The sequence below is a fragment of the Macrotis lagotis genome, chromosome X (assembly GCF_037893015.1).
Source record: "Macrotis lagotis isolate mMagLag1 chromosome X, bilby.v1.9.chrom.fasta, whole genome shotgun sequence".
Lineage (NCBI taxonomy): Eukaryota > Metazoa > Chordata > Mammalia > Peramelemorphia > Peramelidae > Macrotis > Macrotis lagotis.
In genome coordinates this window covers 168040183-168060921 of record NC_133666.1, presented here as the reverse complement: position 1 = coordinate 168060921, position 20739 = coordinate 168040183, and the positions used below count along the sequence as shown (strand labels likewise).

General features: G+C 38.1%; 1 protein-coding gene across 3 annotated transcripts in view; it reads right to left on the bottom strand.

Moving 5' to 3' along the window:
• Window positions 1-20739, bottom strand: part of TOM1L2 (target of myb1 like 2 membrane trafficking protein) — a 170746-nt gene that overhangs the window by 20867 nt on the left and 129140 nt on the right. For all 3 annotated transcript variants that reach the window (XM_074208437.1, XM_074208438.1, XM_074208439.1), the window contains 3 exons: window positions 7300-7433; window positions 2345-2393; window positions 1579-1702 (listed from right to left, as the gene is read on the bottom strand). In XM_074208437.1, coding sequence (XP_074064538.1) covers window positions 1579-1702; window positions 2345-2393; window positions 7300-7433 — 307 coding nt within the window. The remainder of the gene's footprint in view (window positions 1-1578; window positions 1703-2344; window positions 2394-7299; window positions 7434-20739) is intronic.

The window sequence follows — 20739 nt, the reverse complement described above, 5'->3', positions numbered from 1 at the left end:
TAATGAAATATTGGTCACAGACACATCACTTTCATCCTAGTCAAAATGGTTTAAGGTGAATATTTTACATAGTATAAATCTGAGTACTTTCTGTTTCATTTCTAGGATGCTCAGTGAGCAGGGAACAAGCTGCAGAGAGGAGGATATGGGGCTTGAGTGAAGATAAATGTATTTTAATCCCCAATTTGTAAGCAAATGGGAAAGATTCAATTTATAAAAAGCAAGGGGAGGGAAAGACCAGCAAGAAGGATCATGCAATCATAGATTTAGATCTGGAAGAGATCCTAGAAGTCATCTAGTCCATATTCTTCATGTTACAGATCAGGACACTGAGGCCATAAGAATTATGTGACTTGTTCAAAGTCACACAGGTCATGTGACAAAGATGAAAAAGAGAATGGACAATACAAGATTGTGGGCACTTATTTTCATCTGCTATTAATTATGTTACAGGGGAAGCATTCTCAGATTTGTGCTTGTTGATGGATTTTACAGAGTTAAGTAACTTGTGACTTAAGGTCACATAGCTAAGTAAGTATTAAGTGTCTGAGGTCACATTTGAACTCAGGTCCTCCTGACTCCAAGGCTGGTGGATTGCTGCTCTATCCACTGAACCACCTAGTTGCCTCATTTAATTAAACTTTTAAAGATGATTACTTGATATAAAAACAATGGAGGATTTGGAATATTGCTATGGGGACTAGTGAGGAACAAATGGACAGGTCATAAATACCAACAAAAACAAACTCTACCATGGATCCAGAAATTGCATGGATATTCTCTGCCTAGTTCAATCCAATAGGTAGAATTTGGTAGTAAGTGATGATGAAAAGTCTTCTTATTGGTTGCAGGAGTGGTTGAATAGGAAATCAGTATGCATACAAAAGGTGTGACCTGCCAATCGCTCAGTCTATTCTCCTTGATGGCTCCATGTGATAAGGGCTATTTTCAGCTGCTGGGTAAGGGAAAAGCAGCTGCCTTATTTCTTACCCAGCTATTTATTACCTCCCAGGAAGGACAAAACTGAACATGCCTCTTTTGTTACAATTATAATTTAGCATTATTCATATAACAGTAGCAACCATTCTCATATAATTTTATGACAAATGAATTGTAGCATTTAAATTTTCAGGTAGCTGCAATTTAAGCATTTTTTAATGAAAATTTTATTTTTTACTTTTGCAAGGCAAGGTCACATAGTTAAGTATTAAGAGTCTGAGACCGAATTTGAACTCAGGTCCTCCTGACTCCAGGGCTGGTGCTCTATTCACTGAACCACCTAGGTGCTCCATTTGATTAAACTTTTAAAAATGATTACCTGATATAAAAACAGTGGAGGATTTAGAATATTGTTATGGAACTGGTGAGGAACAAATGGACAGGTCATAAATACACTCAAAAAAAACTACACCATGTATCCAGGAAAAAAATGATCCCCACACTCTTCTAATTGAAAAGAAAAAATGGGTAGATATTTAGAATTCTGTCTAGCATAAATTCAGTGGAGAACATGGCTTCTAATGATATGATGGCACTGAGGAAATTCACAGAAAGAAAGCCATTAAACACAATGCTTACCCAGGCCTGCTAACTGTGAGGAAAGAGAAGATGGTGGTGCTGTGTTACCCACCATTGGACTCACTACAGCTGGAGAACCAGGACCAAGATCTATTAAATTATCTTCAGTTACTTCATTCAGGACCTGTCAGGATATTAAAGAGGCAGTGAGCTTCTTGATAACTTTGCTTCAGGCAAACTAGACAAACTAGCAAATATTACAAACTAGAAGAGGAGTTAGAAATCTACAGCATGCATATAATTTTCCGATTTTCAATAGTCTTCTGATTTTTAATGGCTTCCAAAGTAGTAGCCATTATTACTATCTGAGAATCAACTTATACAGCAGTGCATTCCAGGAATGCTCTACTTTTAATCACACAAGAGTAAAAAAGGTTAGAATCCTAGTGTAGTACTTGTTAAAGGTTGCCAAAACCTGAACCAGAGCAGGTTCTAGGTGAGTCTAAAAGGAAGTTAGAGATATTCTAACAATGAGACTTAGCTGGCATAATATGATTATACCTTCAAATTTCAGAATAACATGCCTTTGCTTCTATGCTACCCCTCCCCAACCCATACCATCTCTCTTCTTATGAATAATTCCTCCCTGCTTATGATTCATTAAATAAATCTCTAACTATGCTTCTCCCCAATAATATTGACAACTTGGGCTCATGTACCTTTAAGTGTAAATAAGAGAGCCAGGGGGTGGGAGAAGTAGGATATCACCAAGATATGACAGGAGGTAGAACCAGCCCTCTTCCACATATTCTGAAATGATACTTACTCCATTACTGGTATTTTGAGCAGAACGACCCGACCTGTACCGTTCAAATCTGGTAGGGGTGGGGGTAGAGAGGGCAAGAAAGAATAAAAAGGGAAAGGGATCAAACTCAACAAATTGCTAAGCTGTTTAGGTGTGAAGGAAGTGTCAGGTGTCTGAAAGACAGGAGGGATATCAGTCATACCTGCAGAGAGCAGGAGTCCTCAGGCTACTTAGGGAATTCATTAGGGAACACTAATGCACATTTACACAGACCTTTACAGAGTTGGGGGAAGGAGACTGTAAAGAGGCATCCAGGGCAAACAGATGCAGATTCTCTGACTTTCATCCCACACCATCAAGGCAGGATATTTTGGGTGCATATGTATCAGAGGGTGGTATGTGAAATTAGTACATCATGTGCAATACCCACCATTTTACAGACACTATCAGTCTACAGCTACACCAGACTTGGCAGCCTTTATTTCCCCCCCCAGTGACCTGAGGGCAACTCAGCATCCTATCTACAAAATGAAGGTAATAATCTTGAGTCCCCTCACTATTTCACAGGACTCTTATAAAGAATAATTAGTTCATGCCTATAATATGTACCTTTCTGCCCTCTCCTCCCCATACCCAATTTCAATGAGAAGGGTATTGGATAAGGAGAAGAGCCTTTAATTATTTGTCTGGTGGTAAGTGAGTCACTTCACCTACCTCTTTGAGGAAATGACAGAGAGACCTCTGGGACCTCTACCTCCTGAAATGATCATGAAAGCCAAGGAATAGCTATTGGGTTGTCCTAACAGGAAGTTTAGAATCATAACTGTTCTGATCCACAACCAAGTCATTTTTATGCCAAGTTGTTCAATAAGACACAGATATTGATTTTCTGTGTGCATATGTGTGTATGTAAATGTAAGAATTTATAGGTGAACAGAAAATGAGGGTGAATTTTGAAGCTAAAAGCTCTGCACCAGACTTTTCTGTGCTTCTCTATCAACTCCTCTTATTCCCTCCAGTTCTCTGGAGATTGCTTATGGGGAGAAAGAGGCCTCTATGTGTTATTTTAAAGTTGATCTGTTATCAGCCTGCTGCAACTTCCTTCCTACACTTATCAATGTCAGAAAACTCATGTTGCACTTTCAATCTTGATTTTTAAAGGAAAGAGTGGAAATGTCAAGGTCTGGATAATTTCTGGATACTGGGTATCTGTTCTGATACCTTTTCAGCAAGGAAAAAAATATTTTAAAAGCAAAATCTATAGGGATAATTCTTTAGTGCAATGTGAATATCTGTGAATCTCAATTTCTGATGCTCTGGTATTAATATTTTCTTGTGTCATATGCTATGAAGGGGAATGACTAGGTTAGAATGCACCTAGAAAAAGGAATTACCCTTGAGAATGCCATCTCAAGTATTTCCATATAAATTAGGAATTCCTGATACCTAGAATTTGTTCCTGCTTCTTCAAGTCAACAAACCTTTATGTACATGGTAGACTCTAGTACTGACAGCCTTTAAACACAGAGTGTAGTGATTTCTTTATCTGTGAACTGGGAATGAAAACACAATACAGGGGGTGGCTAGGTGGTGCAGTGGATAAAGCACTGGCCCTGGAGTCAGGAGTACCTGGGTTCAAATCCGGTCTCAGACACTTAATAATTACCTAGCTGTGTGGCTTTGGGCAAGCCACTTAACCCCATTGCCTTGCAAAAACCTAAAAAAAAGCACACTACTAATAGACTGGAAGGCTGGGAAGATGAAAAAAAATTTAAAAACAATAGCTAGCAAAATTCACTGAGCTTCTTGGAGGTAGGTACCATGTAAATGTATGGGATTATCATAATTAATACTTATTGAGTATTTACTGGGTTTGCAGTATATTATTATTGTTAGTGCTAACAATAATAGTAATAATAAATAGTAGTAATAAAAATAACACCACAAGTTAGTTGGTTGACAATTAGTGGGTTATAAAGTACTGAAACATAGTATATTGAGAAGAGTATTGTATTAGAGATATGGGTGCTGGTTTTGGATTATAGATTTAGAGTTGGAAGAGCCCTCAGTAATCAGTTGTCTAATTCTTTAATTTTAAAAGTAAAGAAAATGAGACTCAGAGAAGTTAAATGACTCGAGCTGGGTCACAAAGGTGGGCAGAGCACCGGGCTTGGAGTCAGAAGGACTCATCTTCCTGAGTTCAGGTATAGACTCAGACATTTGTATGATCCCAGGCAAGTCACTCAACCCTGTTTGCCTCAGTCCTTCATCAAGAAAATGAGCTGGAGAAGGAAACCACTCCAATATCTTTGCTATGAAAACCCCAAAATGGTGTCACAAAAAATTGGATGGAACTGAAAATGACTCAACAACCACATCCAAGATAGTTTATCTGTCAGATCTATATAGAGGGAAGGAGTTTATGACCAAACAAGAGATAGAAAATATTATAAAATACAAAATAGATAATTTTGATTACATTAAAAACTAAAATGTTTTATACAAATAAAATCAATCCAACAAGATTAGGAAAGAATGCAGAAACCATTTTCAAAGCTATTATTTCTGTCAAAGGATTCATTTCTAAAATATATAGAGAAGTGAGTCAACTTTATAAAAATACAAGTTATTTCCCAATTGATAAATGGTTAAGGGATATAAACAGGCAGTTTTCAGATGAAGAAATTAAAGCTACCTACTATGATCATATGAAAAAATGCTCTAAATCATTATTGATTAGAGAAACATAAAATAAAACTACTCTGAGATACCTTCATCCCTAATAGATTGGCAAAAATGACAAAAACAGAAAATGATCAGTAGTGGGAAGATGTGGAAAAACTAGGACACTAATGCACTGACAGCAGAGTTGTGAACTTATTCCAAAAAAGCAATTTGAAACTATGTCCAAAGGGCAATAAAGCTATGAATTCCCTTTGATCCAACTATACCCCTTTGGTCTGTTTCCTAAAGAGAACATAAAGAAGGGGAAAAGACCCATGTGTACAAAAACTATTTATAGCAGCTCTTTTTGTAGTGGCAAAGAATTGGAAAATAAGGGGATGTTCTTTAATGGCCGAATAAAATTATGGTATATGAATGTGGAATCCTATTGCTCTGTAAGAAATCATTAGTGGGTGAACTTCACAAAAGCCTGGAAAGACCTGTATGAACTGATGTCCAGTAAAGTGAGTAGAACCCTGAAAACATATTACCATATTATAAAAATTAACAGCAACACTGTGTGATGATCAACCATGAGGGATTTAGCTCCTCTCAGCAATTCAGTGATCAAGGACAATCCTAAAAGATTTGTGATGAAAATGGAATCTACATCCAGAGGAAGAAATTATGGAATCTGAATGCAGACCAAAGCATCTATTTTTATTTTTTAAGACTTGTTTTGTGTTTTTTAATTCTTTTTCTCATGTTTTTCCCCTTTAGTTCTGACTCTTCTTTCACATCATGACTAATATGGAAATATGTTAAACACGATTATTCATGAGCAAACTATATCAGATTACTCACAGTCATGGGGGAGGAAGGAAAGGAGGGAAGTAGAAAAATGTGTAACTCAAACGCTTATAAAAAGGTGAATGTTGAAAACTATCTTTACATGCATGTAATTGAAAAAAATAAAATTGCATTAAAAAAATTATGTGAATCCAAGGCTTGTCACACCAAATCTAATACTGATTCCAATGCCTCGCATTCTGAATACATGTTTGTTGATTTCTACCAGATGGCTACAGGACTATGACCATGTTATTTAACTTTTCAGTGTTTTAATTTCCTCAACTGTAAAATGAATGGGATGAACTAAAACAGGGGTGCTTATTTTAGGTTCCTTACAGATGTCTGGAGAAGCCTATCAACCCCTTCTAAAAAAATCAAGTTTTTAATGTACAAATAAAGTGCAAAAGATTACAAAGGAAACCAAATGTTAGTGAAGATAAAGATGGATTCCTCCCCCTCAAGTTCACAGATCCCCTAAAAGCTATTCATATTCACTGGACCTCAGATATAGATGAAAGCTAAGCTAACTTCTAATTACATATTTTCTAGGAGGCTACAGACAAGCCAGAAAGGTTAATGCAACAATACTTGCCACTGTAGCTTCTTTTTTAAACCTGTTTGTGAATTAGAAGGTTTTGGATTTGTTAGTTTTTTTTTAACTCTTTCTAAGTGAGGCTTTTAAGTGAGAAAAGGGACATTCCTAATCTGTTGCTAGTATTCAGCTATGCTTGGTAGCCTTAGGAAAGCAGAAAATGGTGTATGTACTTTTTCTTTTATTAAAAAATTGTTTTATAATTGTATTTTTTTCATATCATAGCTATTTCTGATATCCTATTCCAAATGAATAATTCCTTATAACAAAGAAGGAGTTGTAGAAGCAGCCAACAAATGACTACATCAGTTAAGGCTTAGGTTCTCTTTTTTCCCTTTCTTCTTCTTCTCTTTCCTTTCTTTCTGTTATGCTTTCTCTTCCAAAGGAAGAATCTTATTATTCTCAATGGCTCAATGTCCAGACATTCTAGACAAACTAGCATTTAAAAGCCAATCCTTTTTTTCTTAGATATCTAAGAGAGGACTTAGAAATGTGTCCTATCCAATTCCCTAAAATTGGGGGGGGGCAGGGGGGGAGAGAGAGAGAGAGAGAGAGAGAGAGAGAGAGAGAGAGAGAGAGAGAGAGAGAGAGAGAGAGAGAGAGAAAGGAGGCCACCTGGAAAGGGAAGAAGAGGAAGAAAAATCAACAGAAACCCTAATAGCATGTATAAAGGGCAAATACTAATTCTGCATATCAATTTCCTATGGCTCAATTCCCAGGAGAATAAGATGTATTTCACCTGTCATCTGGTGACAAATTAGCATCTCTAATGAGTATTTTCCATTTCTAATCTCTCTTCCCCTTTGTTTATGAAAAAATCCCTAAGATATTATGCCAACAATCTTTTCAGAGGGAAAAAAGTTCCCACCTCTCATATCTGAGGAAGACGTTATTTAAGTCATCGTTCACGTGTAGCAATTCCTCGGTGACCTCTTCATTAGAAACCCTGGAGATGAGTTCCACAATTCTTTGCTGCATAGCTCTACAGGTTCTGTTCAGTTCCTAAGGAATATGGATAATACCTAGTAGTTAACATTAGGGTATTTAGATAAAACATTTATATAATAAGTTATCTACTTTACAAATACATTTTTGACAGTTAAAAAATTCATCAGTCTGCCAAAAAATATTGTTAATGTGTTTTTCACTTATCAATGCTTTTGTACACAAGGCATTCTTCTTTTTTTTTTTTTTTTTGGCAAGGCAAATGGGGTTAAGTGTCTGAGACAGGATTTGAACTCAGCAACTCCTGACTCCAGGGCCAGTGCTCTATCCACTGTGCCACCTAGCTCCCCTACAAGGCATTCTTAAACAAGATCTATTGTAAGCAAAAACTTTTATTGCACATAGACTATAGCCTAGATTTAGTCAAATTTTTCTATTTTTATGTATGTCACAAAAATGAAAACTGATGATTGACTAGTTGAGATTGTGAGAAATGAAGGTCTTATTAAGGGTCCATATGAACTTGGGCAGTTGGGTGGTACAGTGGATGAAGTGCCAGGACTGGAGTCAGAAAGGTTCACCTTCCTAAATTCCAATCTGGTTTCAAACACTTACTAGCTGTGTGACCCTGGAAAAGTCACTTCACCCTTTTTGCCTCAATTTCCTCATCTGTAAAGTGAGCTGGAGAAGGAAATGACAAACCACTCCAGTATCTTTGCCAAAAAAGCCCAAATGAGGTCAAGAAGACTTGGACACAAAGAAAGCAACTGAAAAAAAATATGAGCAATCAATTATAAAATAGCAAGAAGTAGAGATTATCGATGGGAGAGATAGTCCCTGTGACTCCAAGTATACTTTATTATCCCCTTCTTGAATATACATTTCACCACAGTGGCTATGTTGGAATATCCCAAGAGGTAGTAAGATAATTATACCAACTTCTATTCAAATGACAGGTAGAGGCTATGTCTATTGACCTTGTCATCACCCCAAAACATTCCTCTTCCTTTATCTGATCATAATCTTTTACTATTATATGCTTCCCTATGCTAATGATTCCTACCTCTGGTCTTCCTTTTCACTGTGACCCCCATTGCTTCTACCCCTCAATTCCTTCCCAGGTTATCACCTCTCCAGGCTATATGTTCCTTCTTTCTGTCTCTTGACCCTTTGAGAAAACCAAATTAACTGTATTATAATCTACTCTTGCATCCATTACCCTTTAGTAAAGTTAACAATGATCTTTTTAAAAAAGAAATTAATACCTTTCCCTTTTTCACAGTGACCAAGTTTGCCCCTGTATCATTCCTTTTCCTCCCTCATCATAAAGAAATTCTCTCCTTATAAACCATTTTTTTAAAGAAAAAGAAGAGAAAAAGTAGCAAAATGATACATTTTTAAAAATCTGAAGGCGGCTAGGTGGCACAGTGCATAGAGCACCAGCCCTGGAGTCAGGAGTACCTGAGTACAAATCCGGTCTCAGATACTTAATAATTACCTAGCTATATGGCCTTGGGTAAGCTACTTAACCCCATTTGCCTTGCAAAAACCTAAAAAAAAAATCTGAGAATTTATAAAAAGTTTTATTTCCTTAGACACTACCCTTTTCCCCCAACCTTGACCTCTGTAAAGGAGTTTTCTTTGGGATCAAACTTATTCTTTATAATTTTGCAATATTAATTTTCAATTATTCTGTTCTCTCAATTATTGGTGTGTGTGTGTGTGTGTGTGTATGTGTGTGTGCATGTGCACACGCACACACATATATTTACAAACAAACATATATAGTTTTTCAGGCTCCGCTTACTTCATTTCACTTAATTTCAGTTCATGTAAGCCTTTCCACTATTCAACACATTGCCATTTCTTTTTTTATTTGTTTTAGATTTTTTGCAAGACAATAGGGTTAAGTGACTTGCCCAAGGCCATACAGCTACTTAATTATTAAGTGTCTGAGGCCATATTTGAACTCAGGTACTCCTGACTCCAGGGCTGGTGCCCTATCCACTGTACCACCTAGTTGCCCCAATATTGCCATTTCTTAAAGCACAGTAATATTCTATTACATTCATGTACCACAGTTAGTTTTGACCATTACTCAATCAATGGCCATTTCTAGTATTTTGCCATCACAAAAAGTGCTGCTATAAGTATTTTGGTATATGGTGCCTCTCTTTTTATCAATTATATATCTTCTTGGGATATAATAATAAAGTCTTAATTACCAAATCCAATAGCCTTTTTTATCTTTAAAAATTTTTTATTCTGAACTTAACAAAAAGAGCAGTATCTCTACTGTCATAGAACAGAAAAATGAGGTTTTTATATGAACATGAAGATGTTTTGTATAACTTGTTTTTCTTTTTAATGTACATATTAAATTTGTAGCTCTCAAAGTCATGCCATTTGTCTGCGCTTCTTTCTGTCCTTCCTATTCTTTTCTCTGTATTTCCAAAAAAGATGCTTTTAATAATTCCTTTTCCTTCCTTGCTTCCTTTTTCTCTCTTATTGGCCACTCCATTCCTCTCAAATTCTGCCCCAAGGGAGAAAAAAATAACAACAAAACCCTTATAATAAATATGAAATTCCCACACTGGTTGTGTCTAGAAATTGTACAAGATATTCCTATTTTCCTTATATTATCTCTCTGTCAAGAGGTGCTTCATCATCAGTCTTATGGATTTAAAACTGTCCACTGCAAAAATCATAGTTCTCAGCACAGCTAGGTGGCGCAGTAAATAGAGGGTCCTGGAGCCAGGAGGAATTGAGTTTAAATCCAACTTTAGACACTTAATACTTACTTAGCTGTATGATCTTGGGCAACTCACTTAACCCCATTGCCTTACAACCCCCCCCCAAAACCCAAAATTATAGTTTTCAAGTCTTTTTTATTTCTTTTGGCAAGGCAATTGGGGTTAAGTAACTTACTCACTACCACACAGCTAGGAAGTATCAAGTGTCTGAGGCTGAGTTTTGAATTCAGATCCTCCTTACTCTAGAGCCACTGTGCCACCTAGCCACCTCGATTATCTATTTTTTCAAACAAAAAAATCTCTATATATAGTTAAGCAAAACAAATTTCCTCACTGGCCATGTTCAAAATATATTTATAGCTTGTTGACTGGTGGTTGGTGATCACATTGATCAAAGTTCCTAATTCTTTCTAAGTTGTTTACTCTGCCTCAGTTCACCTAAATCATCCTTGGTTTTCCCCCTTTATCCTTTCTGGCCAGCTGGATAGTACAGTGGATAGAATGCTGGGCCTGGAATCAGGAAGTTGTTGCTGTCCAGTTGTTTCAGTTATTTTGAACATTTTGTGACCCTGTTTGGTGTTTTCTTGGCAAAGATATTGGAGTTAGTTTGCCATTTTCTTCCTCAATTCATTTTATAGATGAGGAAACTGAGGCAAATAGGGAGAAGTGAATTGTCCAGAGTCACACAAATTTGTAAGTGTCTGAGCAAAATTTGAACTTGGTCTTACTGACTCCAAACCTGTTGGTCTATCTTATTGCATTATCTATATGACCCTGTAGTCAGGAACACCTAGGTATTTGCCCTGCTTACAACAGGCAACAGTAGTTGCCTCTGCTGAGAGAAAGTGGCAGCTGAATAGCAGCTATTTGGAAGCTACTCTTGGGAAGAGAGTAGCTATCCTTCTTAAAGGGGCAGTGACAGGGAAGGCTATAGATATGGAGAGGTTCAGAGCAGGGAGTCCCAGGTTGAATGAAGGAGTCAATTGTCTCCCACATATCTTTATAGGTGCAGCTTCCAATTTTTTTTAATACAGGGGATTTGCAACCAGAACTCAGGAGTCATTTTTCTCCTTTTTTTTCTCCACTGCCTTTCCCAGACAAGTGAGGAGTCTTGGTCTCCATTCCAATGGTTACTTTTCCAGGGATGCTAATAGGAACTGGTTCTACCTCTAGGCTGGTGATCACTACCATCACAGTTTTACCAAGATTGCTTAACTGTTCTGATGGAACAAACCCCTGAATGGCAGGGGCAGTCCACAGTAGACACAGCCAAAAGCACACCTAAAGCAAAGGACGTCAAGGTGTCTGGCAGTCAGCAGATGTCATTTCTGTCCATTTCTTTTTTTGTTTTTTGTTTTTTTGCAAGGCCACAGTTTAAGTGGTTTGTCTAAGATCACACAGCTAAGTATTATGTATCTGAGGCTGGATTTGAACTCAGGTTCTCCTGACTCCAGGGTCAGTGCTATATTCACTGCGCCATCTAGCTGCCCCCAATTTTTGTACATTCTTTTAGTTTTATTTTTTTACAAGGCAAATGGGATTAAGTGGCTTGCCCAAGGCCACATGGCTAGGTAATTATTAAGTGTCTGAGGCCAAATTTGAACTCAGGGACTCTTGACTCCAGGGCTGGTGCTCTATCTACTGCGCCACCTAGCCACCCCCTTTTTTGTACATTCTTAAGAGTTTGTTTTGCCTAGAAAGAATCCCTCCAGCAGAGCCAAGATGGTGTTGTGAAGGTAGGAATTCCTAGAAACTTGTTCCCCCCAAAACTCCAAAAGCTGTCAAATTATGATTCTAGCCAAAATTTAGAGGAGCAGAACCCACAGAAAGGCTGAGTGATACAACCTCCCAATGAAAGACAACTTGGAAGTTCTGCAGGAAAGGTCTGTTTCACCTGGATGGGGGTTGGAAAAAAGTTGCCTTGAGCACAGCTGCTGCCCGAGCCCCAGCCCCAGCCCCAGCCCCAGCCCCGTGCAACTGTCTGAGTGCCTAGATCAGAGGGGATGGTTTTTGGACTTCTTGGCCCAGGGATCACCAGGAACAGCTTGAAGGGGTGGTGAGAGAGCTCTGCTGCACCCAAGTGAGTGCAGAGGGAGCACTGGCCTCAGAGCAGCCCACAGATGGTACTCTGCTCTCCCTGGGGCAGGACTCAGCTGTTTGCCCACACTCAGGACCAAGTTGCAGTTTGGGCTTCTGTACTCCCATAGCCAGTAGGGACACTCCTCAGAGCTCCAGGACAGAGGGGGAGGGCCTGTGGTCATCCACATGCATATCAAAGCACAGGCAAGAAAGCAGTCAGAGCCTCTCATAAAAACCTTGGAGGAATTAAAGTCCCCCAAAACCCCACAAAGCCTTGGAAGTGCGGTAAATCAGTCATAGGCTGAGAAAATGAGCAAACAAAAGAAAAAGAATCTGACCATAGAAAATACTTGGATCACATGGAAGATTCAGAAGATGACAAAAATCAAAGCTTCTGTATCCAAAACCTCCGAGAGAAATGGAAAATGGGCTCAGGCTATGGATGAGCTCAAAAAGAGTTTGAAAAGCAATTAAGGGAGAGAAGGAAAATAGGGAGAAGAGAAAAAATAGGGAGGAGAAATGAGAGTGATGCAGATAAATCATGAAAACTAAATAAGCAGCTTGATGAAAGAAATACAAAAAAATAGTGAAGAAATGAACTTTCAATAAAACAGGGAACTTTCATTGCTCTCTCTCTCTCTCTGGCAAGGTAATGGGGTTATGTGACTTGCCCAAGGTCATATAGCTAGGTGTCTGAGGCCGGGCCAGTGATTTATCCACTATGCCACCTAGCTGCCCCAAACAGGGGACTTTCAAACTTTCCTACTGAATCAACCAGAGCTGAACAGAAAGTTTGATCTCCAAGTACAGGACTCAAGTGAACCATAGAGAAGGCCAACAAGAAGGACTAACTATGAGGAACTTAATGATATTGAACTGTTTGTATTCCTGCATGAGAAGAAAATACTGATAACTCATAGGAACTTTCTCATTTATAAGAGCTGTTAGAAGGAGCATATATGTGGATGGAAGGCACAGGAAGGAGTTGAATATAATGGTATAATATAGTAAAAAAGATGGAGTCAATGGGTGATAAAGGAAAGTTTTGAAGGGAAAGGAAAGGAAGAAGGGGCTAAGATATTTCATATAAGAGTCAAGAAAAGGCTTTTTCAATGGAGTGGAATGGGGGAAGGTGAGGAGGAATGAGAGAGCCTTCATTCTCATCAGAAATGGCTCAGAGAGGAAATTACATACACATCTATTAGGGTATAGAAATCTATCTTACCCTAGAGAAAAATGAGAAGAAAGGGATTGGATAAGGGGCAACAGAAGGAGGGATGTGGGGAATAGGTGATAGAAGAGACAGAAGATCGTGGGAGAGGATACAACACATTTTTGAACAGGGACAGAGTGAAAGGAGAGAGAAAATAGAATAAATGAGAATGGGGAGGAATAGAATGGAAAGAAATACAGCTAGTAATAACTGTGGGAAAAATATTGAAGCAACTTCTTTGGTGGACCATGATAAAGAAGGCAACTCACCCCAGAGACAGAGCCATTGGAATCTGAACATAGACTGAAGTACATTTTTTTTCTCTCTCAATATTCTTGAGGTTTCTCATCTTTTTTTTAGGGGGGGTTAAGTTTACTCTCACAAGATTATTGTAATAATTTAAAATAAATAAACCAAAAAAAAAGAATCTCTCCTTGAGTATATAGCTTTCTTCTGATTATCTCTTCTTTCCCACTTCACTGCCCTTGAGTAAAATGTATTTCTGTATCCAACTGTGCATTTATTCTTTCATCCAGTTCAGATAAGAGTGAGGTTGAAGTGTCAGTCTTCCCCACCCTCTCTTGTTTACACAGTCTACTTGTCTACCCTAATAACATGAGGCAATTTTTCTTAGCTTTGCTTTTCTTTCCCCTTCTCTTTCCATTCTTTTCTTCAGATCATTGATACATAAAAGAACCAGTTCCAGGGCTTCTATGACCCCTGATAATGACAGGGTTCAGAGGGGACCCATTACCTCCCCTGCATTAGACCTTACACAAATTCAACCTGGTTTAGTCATTGTTCATTTGTATCAACCTTTTAAGGTTTCTCTTTTGTGCTTTAACTTCAAAGTTTCTATACAGCTCTATTCTCTTCATCAGGAATGCTAACAAGTCCTTTGTACTGGAAGCTGCTAACTTGTGTGAAATTCTGACTGTAGCTTCTTGGTCCTTGGATTCTTTCTTTTTGGCTGCTTATCCTATTTTTTTTCCCCTTTTGACCTGGAAGCTTTGGATTTTGATTATGATGTTTCTGGGAGTTTTCATTTTAGGGTTTCTTCTTTCAGGAAGTGATAGTGGATTCTTTTTCTATTTTGCCCTCTGTTTCTAAGAAAATCTTGACAGAAGAAGAAAATCTTTTCTCTTAAGATGTCCTGACTCTTTTTGGTCATGTCGTTCAGATAGTCCAATAATTCTTAAAATTTTCTCTTCTATTTATTTTTAAAGTTAATTGTTTTTTCTTACATGCTTTAAGTCTTTTGATTTTTTAAAACATTTCTTGTTGTCTCATGGAGTCATTGGTTTTTATTTGGTTCTCTAATTTTCAGGGAATTTATTGCTTGAACAAGATTTTTTTTACATCTTGAGCCAAGCTGTTAACCTTTTTCTGAATCCTTCTTCCAATGTTCCTTTCCCATAACCTTTGTTTCAATTCTCTCTCAGGAATTTTTAATTGAATTTGTGCCTGTTATGTTTTTCTTTGAAGCTTTGCTTATATGTTTTGGAGTCATTTTCTTCTTCCAGTGTCTTGAGCATTCTTGTCATCCAGAATAACTTTTTACGGAGGACTTAATTTTTTGTTTTATCATTTTTCTAGCCTAGTTTCTGATATTGAACTTGATGTTAGGCCTGGGCTCTGGTTATGGAGGAAAGGTCTAGTCTGATCCTGTTGTTGCTTTCTTAGGGTACTTGAGTATTATTTCACATTCTCCGGGTCAGTTTAAGCTGGAAAACTACATGCTTTTAGTCTTCCCAAGGTGTGTGATCCAGTGCAACATCTGATCGCTGCCTCTCTGGTCTGGACTCTGAAAAGTTCCTGACCTTGGTTCTGATCTGAGCTCCAGTACTCTGCTGACTGATTTAACCACTCTCAGCCAGCTGGGAAACTCTGCTAATCCAGAATCACAAAATTGGTCTGGGGTTTCTAGATATTATTCTGTAGACTTCAGATTGTGCAACTCTTCTCTGCTTCTACTATCTGAGCCACACAACAACTGCTTGCTTCAGAACTTGTTCCTTTTTTGGTACACTGCCCAGTACCTCCCCACCTAGATCTGGGTAGTTTGTGTTTCCCATTACAATGTCCCAAACATTGCTCTGGGGTTGCCCAGTAGGTTTGGGATCTTCTCTTGCCTTAGTGCACATTCTGTCCCTGGTGCTGGGAACTACACAACTCAGTTCCACCCCCAGTGTCTACAGACCTATTTCCTATGCTGACCTGGACTGGAAAAGTGACTCACCTTGATTTTTTTCTAGGACTTCCTTCTTAGGATTCAGTTTGGTGCATTTTTGATTATCTGTATGAAGTTCTGGGAAAAACTGGGATGTACCATTTCCTGTACTGCTATCTTGGCTTTGCCTGTGATTTTCTTTATATTATTTTTTTCTTTAATGTTATTATAAAATTATTCTGGTTCTGCTCACTTTACATTGTATCACTTCATACAGAGCTTCTGATGATTCTTTTAAATCGTCTCTCATAATCTTTTCTCCTTTATCTTTTTTGATCTCTCTCCTGTTATGCCCATTAACACTAGGTGACTTCAAAACTCTGCACTGGGTCCTCTTCTTTTTTCTTTCTCTACTTTCTCACTTCTCATCAACTTCCACAAGTTCAGTGATATCTCTATCCAAATGATTTACAGATCTATATATCCAGTTCTCGTCCCTCTCCTTGGTTACAGTCATGCATCACCAACTAGGACATCTCAAACTCAACATGCTCAAAATAGAACTCATTATCTCTCCCTTCTTCCTAACTTTCCTAGGACTGTCAGGGCATCCTCCCAGGCATCCATGTTTATAACCTCATTTCACATTGACTCCTCACTCTCACTCACCCCACTTACCAAACTTTTAGTTTCTACCTTCACAACAACTCATGGAAGTCTCCTATTCTCCATGAACCCCCCTTGTCACTCTAGCCTGGACTATACTGGAATAACATTCTAAATGATCTCCCTCCCTCCCACGGGGTTAAGTGGCTTGCCCAAGGCCACACAGCTAGGTAATTATTAAGTGTCTGAGACCGGATTTGAACCCAGGTCCTCCTGACTCCAGGGCCGGTGCTTTATCCATTATGCCACCTAGCCATCCCCCTCTATATATTTTCGAAAGAGATTCACCAAAGTCTGATCGAGTTATCCCCTGCTCATGAGCTCCAACAACTCCCTATTCCCTCTCATTGGTGTTTAAAGCTCATCTTCACTTGGTTTCTTATGACCTTTCCAGTCCCCCCAGGCAATTTGTGGCCTAGCCACACAGTTCCACTCACAGTTCTCACCTCTCTCTTCTCTGCCTGGGCTTGGACTGGCCACCAGCCTGCTGTGTTCTGCCTCTTTGCTTCCACGTCTTCCTTTGAGGCTCAGGTCAAGTCCCACCTTCTAGAGACTTTAGTGTCACCCCTGCCCACCTTAGGTGACCATATTTGTGCTCTGTGTATGTGTGCATACATATGTATTCCCAGCCTATAGTGTAGTATCTGGCAAACAGTAGTGTTTGCTGCATGATTGTCTCACCCATTTTAAATTTTTTTTACTTTTATTTAACATCAGATTAATTCCTTAACATAATTCTCCTCTCTACACTGAATCCTAAAGAAGAATTTTCAACAAATCCTCTACTTGACAAAGAGTCTACATCTGTCTTTTAAATATTTTCTAAACCATTTCATAACTATAGTCCTACAGTCTTTCTACTGACGGGGGAAAATGTGTTTTTTTTCTGAGACCAAAACTGGACTTGCTGAGTTTGCTCTCACCTCTTCAATCATCACACAAAGGTCTGGGTACTCCTTGTTTGTTTTTTTATATTCCCAGTGCTTAGTGCTTTAGCAGCTATCTCAGTTTAATATTCGATGCTTTGTCAATCATTTTCACATCTAACAGTTCATTTCACTTCATCTCATAGTGATCCTGGCTAAAGGAAGACACCAGAATCAGAAATTTTGAGAAATGACCTAACCAGATCAACAGATAAGAAAGACTATCCTAAGAGTGGCATAAAGGATAAATTGGAGGCAGGCAAGAATGAAGGTGGTAAGATCTTTTGGGAAACTACTATATTAGTTGTGAGAGATGGGAGTGAATGAGATTGTCAAGGGGGAAAGTGTAGAGAGAGATCAGAAGATAGCCAGGACATACTCCTGGGAAACATATATTCATTAGTAAGGAAAGAGATGAGGAAGTAGTAAAGGATATAGAAAACAGGCAAATAGAGAGGTAAAAAGTAGAATCACAAAAGTATAAATATATCTGAAGCTAAGAGAGAATAGAATGAGGTGAACCAATAGGGTCAAAGGTTCAGGTGGATAAGGCCTGAGAAAAAGGCCACTAGATCTTAATTAAGAGATTAGTAGTGAGCTTAGACAGGGCAGTTTCGGTATGGTATTAGTTTATTTATAAAGTATTTTATTTTCTCTTCTGTTAATCTAGGCAATTTATATTTTCATAAATATTTGTCCATTTCATTTAGATTGTCAGATTTATTAGTATACAGTTAGGAAAAACAGCTCTGGATAACTGCTTTAATTTCCTCTTCATTGGTGGTGAATTCACTCTTTTCATTTTTGATTCAATATGGTAGTAGTGATAGAGGCCAAATTGCAAGGGTTTGAGGAGAGATTAGGTAATAAGGAAATATAAATGACTAAAAGGAATTAAGGAGAAAAAAATATTCCCTTCATGTGGAATGGTAATAAATATGGCATAGTAGATTGAATGCTTCACCTGAAATTAGGAAAACCTAGGTTTGAATCTGACCTCAAATATTTACTATCAAATTAGTTACTCTCTCTGGTCCTTAGTTTCCCCATCTTGAAAGAGGAGATAATAATAATATCTATTTTATAGGGTTGTTATAAGGATCAAGGTATGTAAAACTCTAAAGCATCACATAAATATGAACTATTGTTATTCTAGTTTATTCATCGAATGAATCCTCTCTCTCTTAATTCTGCAGATGACAGAATTTGGAGGGATAGCTCAGGATACAAAAATCTTAATAGGCTGGAGCATTGGAATAAATCATTAATAATAAATTTAACTTCAATATAAAGTTTTTCCCTTAGAAACAAACAAATCAACTTTACAAGATAAGGGACACATTAGAGAGCAGTTATTCTGAAAAAAATCTGGGTATTTTAATGGATCACAAACTCAATATGTAGCATCCAAAAAATTTGAAGGACATACTTCCAGGAATAGGAAGGTGATAGTTCAATGGCAAATTTCACTTAGAGCACCATATTCAGTTCTGGGCACCATGGTTTAAGAAGGATATTGATACCACTACTGGGTCTATACCCTGAGGAGATTATAAAAAGAGTAAAAATATCACTTGTACAAAAATATTTATAGCAGCCCTGTTTGTGGTGGCAAAGAATTAGAAATTGAGTGACTATCCATCAATTGGGGAATGGCTTAATAAACTATGGCATATGTATGTGATGGAACACTACTGTTCTATTAGAAACCAAGAGGATGGGAATTCAGGGAAGTCTGGAAGGATTTGAATAAACTGATGCTGAGTGAGATGAGCAGAACCAGAAGAACATTGTACACCCTTAACAGCAACATGCGGGTGATGTTCAACTATAATGAACTTGCTCATTCCATCAGTCCAACAATCAGACACAATTTTGGGATATCTGTGATAGTAGCATGATTGACAGCATCTGTGTCCAGAGAAAGAATTATGGATTTGAACAAAGACCAAAGACTGTTACCTTTAATTAAAAAAAAGAAACTACACCATTATCTTATTATGTGATTTTGCTAACTCTTATACTTAATTTTTTTCCTTAGGAATATGATTTCTCTCTCATTACATTCAATATAGATCAATGTATACCATGGAAACAATGTAAAGACTAAACAGATTGACTTGTGTGGGGGTGGGGAGAGGGAAGCGAGATTAGGGGGGAAAATAGTAAAATTTAAAATAAACAAATTATTTAAAAAAAAAAGAAAAGAAAGAAGGATGTTGATAAGCTGAGGAATGTCCAGTAGTCCCAGTCACATGAGGATCAATGGAAAGAACTGGATACTGAGGTCTAAAGAAGGCTCTGGGTAGGAGCAAGAGGGGAGGGAAGAGAAACAATAGCGTGGGGTTGTCATCATATATTGGAAGGACCCTCATAGGGCAGAGGAAGAAGAGTTCTCTTTGGTCCCAAAGGGCTAAATTCAGAGCAATGGGCAGAAGTTAGTGCAGTGGATAGAGCACTCGCCTTGGAGTCAGGAATACCTGAGTTCAAATCTGGCCTCAGACACTTAATGACCTAGCTGTGTGGCCTTGGGCAAGCCACTTAACCCCATTGCCTTTCAAAAACTAAAAAGAATGTTATTGTGGGGATTCCTTTCATGCTATTCAGGTGCCTTCGTAATTCAAAATCTCTATATTCAGTATAGTCCATGAGATCATAAAGAGTCAGAGATGACTGAACAATAATTATCAGTATTGAGGGTCTGACTGAGCTTCTGTACTACAAATAAGAAGAACAAGTTATCAGTTTGATTTTGTTATTTTCTCTACAGATTATCAACTGTCATGGAACAGGGGAAGAGAAATCAAATGAAGCAGATTATTGGGGTTGGAGATTTGAAAATGGGGAACAAGAGAAAATCTCAGGGCCAAATTATCTATGAGTCTAAGGTATGACCATTAGAGTGCTGGGGGGGGGGGGGAAGGGAAGTGTTCAAGTAAGTATGGAGGTAAAGGGTTCCAGAGTCAGGGAAACTGACTGAGAGAAAGATACAGAGCAAGGTGGAGAGGAGAGTGGAGAGCCCAAAGATTCCATCTTTAGAATTGGAAAATACTTCCAAGTTTTTCTAGTCTGCTCCCTCATTTTAAAGCTGATGAAACTGAAGCAAAGTTTAGTTACCCAAGTAAGCAGCAGAGGGGAATTAGAACTCAGATCCTCTGACTCCAGAATCCATGCACATTTCATCATACTAGGGTTAACCCTCTCCAATGATGACTTTAGCTGTATGTGTCCCTCAGATATTTTTTCTTAACAGCTCTACCCTTCTGCATTGGGATGAAAGATTAGAGATCTTTCCAACTATAACCTAGGGATAGATCTAATAGAATACAATTTCACTACTTTCAGACTTTCATTCCATTATTCTCTTTGTGAACCTATCCTCAAAATTTTATCTTTTCATCTATTAAGGCTTTAAGTTATCAACTTTGTCCCCTGGAATAATTAAGAGTGAGGACTAAAATCACAGGATATAAAGTCCTGTCCCAGGACAGGTCCCTTATCAGAGAAACAGAACCTAACCATAATCAGGTGGGAGAGACTGCTCCTAGAGGAGGAA